Below are 4,803 nucleotides of genomic sequence, written 5' to 3'. Positions count from 1 at the left end.
TTGATTAAGGATTTTATGAGTTGTTAAAGAAGTTAGTTTGTTAATTATATTAGTTATGAGTGTGTCTAAATAGAAGAACACAAATTTTAGAGAATATTTTTAAATATTTATAATTGTGAATTGTGAATAGAATTTGAGTGTTGTGAAGGGGAAACTTGGATGAGAGATTCTCTTTCATTCTATTCTATTTCTTAATAATATTTTTGTTTAATTCAACTTCTCGGTTTCCTAATCTTTTCTTTTTGCTAAATCAAGAGAAGGTGAAACATCAAAGAGAGTCTGAGAGATCCCAACTTGGTTGGCACCTCTTAGATACCCTATTCTCTCGGATTCATAAACTTGAACTATTCGTCTTTAAACTCGTTAACCACTTGAATTCAACCACGATTATATGCTTTAACAGTTAACTAGGATAATACATAACCATCTATTCTTTGCAGATAGCCTCCCGGAGTTGTGAACCACGCTTAGAATTGAGATCATGGCAGGGGTTGTTGGTGGGGCATTTCTTTCGTCTGTCTTTCAAGTGATTCGAGAGAGGTTGGCTTCTCAAGATTTCAGAGACTACTTCCATGAAAGGCTGTGGAAAAAACTTGAAATCACACTAGATTCTATCAATGAAGTACTGGATGATGCAGATATAAAGGAGTACCAACACCGAAACGTGAAGAATTGGCTTGATGATCTCAAACATGATGTATACGAATTAGAGCAACTATTCGATGTGATTGCTACTGATGCACGATCAAAGGGAAAGATGCGACGCTATCTTTCACTTTTTATTAAGCGAGGATTTGAAGATAGGATTGAAGCATTGATACAGAACCTAGAGTTTCTTGCTGATCAAAAGGATAGATTGGGACTTAACAAATTTACTAGTGGTGATTGTGAAATTGGAGTCTTGAAATTGTTAAGAGAATTTAGAGCTGTATCGAAAAGTTGTAATGACATATTTGTTGGTAAAGATGGTAGAGTCATCCCCCGGATATTACCAACTGCACCTTTGATGGATAAATCTGCGGTGTATGGTAGGGAGCATGAGATAGAGGAAATGACTGAATTTTTACTTTCAGACAGTTACAGTGAAACCTTTGTACCCATAATCAGTATAGTGGGTGTGATTGGGATGGGTAAGACAACCATTGCCCGACTTGTTTACAACGACCACAAGATACATGAGCAATTTGAACTTAAAGCTTGGGTCTATGTTTCAGAATCTTTTGATCTTGTTCATCTCACCCAAGCAATTCTCAGGGAATTTCATTCTTCAGAAACGTATAGTGAAGACATGGAAATACTCCAACGTCAATTGCAACAGAGACTAGCTGGCAAGAAGTACTTGCTTGTTTTAGACAATATCTGGAACGAGAATGTGGAATGTAGGAAGAAGCTACTACTTCCATTTAGCAATGGATCCTCTGGAAGTAAGCTTATCGTGAGGACGCCTCACAATGAAGTAGCATCAATCATGGCATCCACCCGGCTACTTCGTTTAAATCAATTGAATGAGAGTGACTCTTGGAGCTTATTTGTGCATCATGCTTTTTTGGGCAAGAATATATTTGAATATCCAAATCTCGAGTCGATCGGCAAGAAAATAGTAGAAAAGTGTGGGGGGTTGCCTTTAGCTCTAGAAACATTGGGGCAATTATTGCAAAACAAATTCTGTGAAACTGAATGGATTAAAATATTGGAGACTGATATGTGGCGTTTATCAGACGGGGACAACATTAACCCCATACTGAGATTGAATTACCTTAACCTCCCTTCCAATCTGAAGCGTTGTTTTGCTTATTGTTCTATATTTCCAAAGGGCTATGAGTTTGAGAAGCGTGGGTTAATCAAGCTTTGGATGGCAGAAGGCTTGCTAAAGTGTTGGGGAAGAGACAAAACTGAAGAACAGTTGGGTAATGAATTCTTCAATTATCTAGTGTCAATATCGTTTTTCCAACAATCAGTAACTATGCCTTTATGGGCTGGTAAATACTACTTCATCATGAACGATCTTGTCAATGATTTAGCAAAATCAGTGTCGGGAGAATTCTGCTTAAGAATAGAGGATGGTAATGTGCAAGAAATCCCTAAAAGGACGCGTCACATTTGGTGCTGCCTTGATTTGGAAGATGGTGATAGAAAACTAGATCATATTCATAAAATTAAGGGACTGCACAGTCTGATGGTAGAAGCGCAGGGTTGTGGTGACCAACGCTTTAAGATAAGCCCCAGTGTACAGAAAATTTTGTTTTCAAGACTAAAATATTTGCAGGTGTTGTCCCTCTCTGGTTGCAATCTCGTAGAGCTAGCCGATGAGATAAGAAATTTAAAGCTTCTGCGCTATCTAGACCTTTCTCACACTGAGATTGCAAGCTTACCCAATTCCATTTGTATGCTGTATAATTTGCAGACACTCTTGTTGGAACAATGTTTCAGATTGGCTGAGCTGCCTTCAGATTTTTGCAAACTCATCAATTTACGTCATCTTAATCTAAACGGCACTCATATTAAGAAGATGCCACCGAATATAAGTAGGTTAAAAAATATTGAGATGCTGACTGATTTTGTTGTGGGAGAGCAGCGTGGATTTGACATTAAACAGTTGGCGGAACTCAACCATCTTCAACGAAGGCTTCAAATTTCAGGGTTGAATAATGTCATCGATCCCGCTGATGCTGTGGCAGCAAATTTGGAAGATAAAGAACATTTAGAAGAATTAAGCGTATCATATGATGAATGGAGAGAAATGGATGGATCAGTAACTGAAGCACATGTCTCTGTCTTAGAGGCTCTCCAACCAAATAGAAACCTCATGAGGCTAACCATCAAAGACTACAGAGGCAGTAGCTTTCCAAATTGGCTTGGCGATTATCATTTACCCAATTTAGTTACTCTTGAATTGTTGGGATGTAAACTTTGTTCCCAGTTACCATCACTTGGGCAGTTCCACTCTCTCAAGAAGCTTTCCATTTCAGGCTGCGATGGAATAGAGATTATTGGTGCAGAGATTTGTGGCTATAATTCATCAAATGTTTCATTTAGATCTCTTGAAACTTTGCGATTTGAGCACATGTCAGAATGGAAGGAATGGTTATGTCTTGAATGTTTCCCTTTGCTTCGAGAGCTTTGTATAAAACATTGTCCGAAGTTGAAAAGTTCCCTGCCTCAACACCTTCCTTCTTTGCAAAAATTGGAGATTATTGATTGCCAAGAGTTGCAGGCTTCAATTCCCAAGGCTGATAATATCAGTGACCTAGAACTAAAGAGATGTGATGGCATTTTAATAAATGAATTGCCATCTAGCTTGAAAAGGGTCATCCTTTGTGGGTCTTGGGTCATTGAATCCACCCTAGAGAAAATTTTATTTAACAGCGCTTTTCTTGAAAAGTTGGAAGTTGAAGACTTCTTTGGTCCAAATTTAGAATGGTCCTCTTCGGATATGTGTAGCTGTAATTCTCTTCGCAGTCTAACTATAACAGGTTGGCACTCTTCCTATTTGCCTTTTGCACTGCACTTGTTCACCAATCTTCATTTTCTCATGTTGTATGATAGTCCATGGCTAGAATTGTTTTCCGGGAGGCAGCTGCCCTCCAATCTATGCAGCCTCCGAGTAGAAAGATGTCCTAAATTGATGGCTTCGAGAGAGGAGTGGGGTTTGTTCCAACTCAAATCTCTAAAACAATTATGTGTTAGTGATGATTTTGAAATCTTGGAGTCCTTTCCGGAGGAGAGTCTGCTGCCATCAACTATTACATCTCTTGAGTTAAAAAATTGTTCCAACCTAAGAAGAATAAACTACAAGGGTCTTTTTGAACAGAAAACAGCATGGACAATATATTCAATATTAGATAGCAAGTATGAGTACTCTTTGTATGCACCTTTTAATTAACCAATTCCATACACATCGTATTCTTCAACTAACATGCAATATATTTATGAAACTAAGAACAGTGACATATTTTCAAATTTCAACAAAGGTGGGAGCTAAACGTTATTGAACGGAAATGATTTGATATTAACATTAACAACAATACAAGAAGGTTATATTTTTTTACTTCTTTGAAACACTTTGAAAATCCAGTAAACGAAGACATAAAATCTTCTAATTGTGACTTTCATATTCCAGCAAGTATATCAAGAATCGTGTCCTAAATTTCGGGGCCGATAGAGAAAAGAGTGATCTATCACTCTAGCAGACAAGCAAACAATCAGTTTCTTCGTTAAACTTGTATTTACGACTATATCAATGCAATAGATTAGTTGCTTCTATCCTCCCATTGTAACTCCAAGGTTCCTTCACAAACCAGTCATTTCAAGCCTTCTAATCCTTTTCTCGAGCTTCTCATGCCTTTCCTTTCTATCGACTACCTCACAAGTCGTTCTTTATTTGCTCTGTAAGAAGCATGCTCTCGAGTTTTTGTCTCTCCACTAATGTTCTCGTAACAGTAGAGTCCAATCAGTAAAAAAAAAGAACTGTAAAAGTACAATGCTCGATCAACTCTCTCCATTAAATTACATGCATTTAGATTTGATTCCTGTTCAGTAATCACTTAAAGTTTTGATTGTAGTTCTCACAGAGTTAAGAAAGATCCCCATCTCCTCTTTTGTACCAAAAAAAAAAAAAAAAGATCCCCATCTTAGGTAAAACACCTAAAAATAGAGGTGATAATGCCAAGTCAGGACTCAAGGTATATGTATTGATCATATCTCTCTCGAGCCACTCTGCAAAAGTCCTCTGACCCATGCGAACCGCTCTCTGCAGATTGATATATGCTGGTCCTGCTGTCTTGACAGGCAAGTTTTCGAAGT

General features: G+C 37.8%; 1 protein-coding gene across 1 annotated transcript; it reads left to right on the top strand.

Annotated features, from left to right (window-relative positions):
* The first annotated feature begins 481 nt into the window (after positions 1-481).
* LOC11419581 (putative disease resistance protein At3g14460) lies at positions 482-3,883 on the top strand. The gene has a single exon (XM_003598908.1). It carries the CDS (start codon positions 482-484, stop codon positions 3,881-3,883), a length of 3,402 nt encoding a protein of 1,133 aa, XP_003598956.1.
* The last annotated feature ends 920 nt before the right edge of the window (positions 3,884-4,803 follow it).

This window comes from Medicago truncatula, chromosome 3, assembly GCF_003473485.1.
Source record: "Medicago truncatula cultivar Jemalong A17 chromosome 3, MtrunA17r5.0-ANR, whole genome shotgun sequence".
In the NCBI taxonomy this organism is placed as follows: domain Eukaryota; kingdom Viridiplantae; phylum Streptophyta; class Magnoliopsida; order Fabales; family Fabaceae; genus Medicago; species Medicago truncatula.
This window is presented reverse-complemented; position numbering and strand designations above follow the sequence as displayed.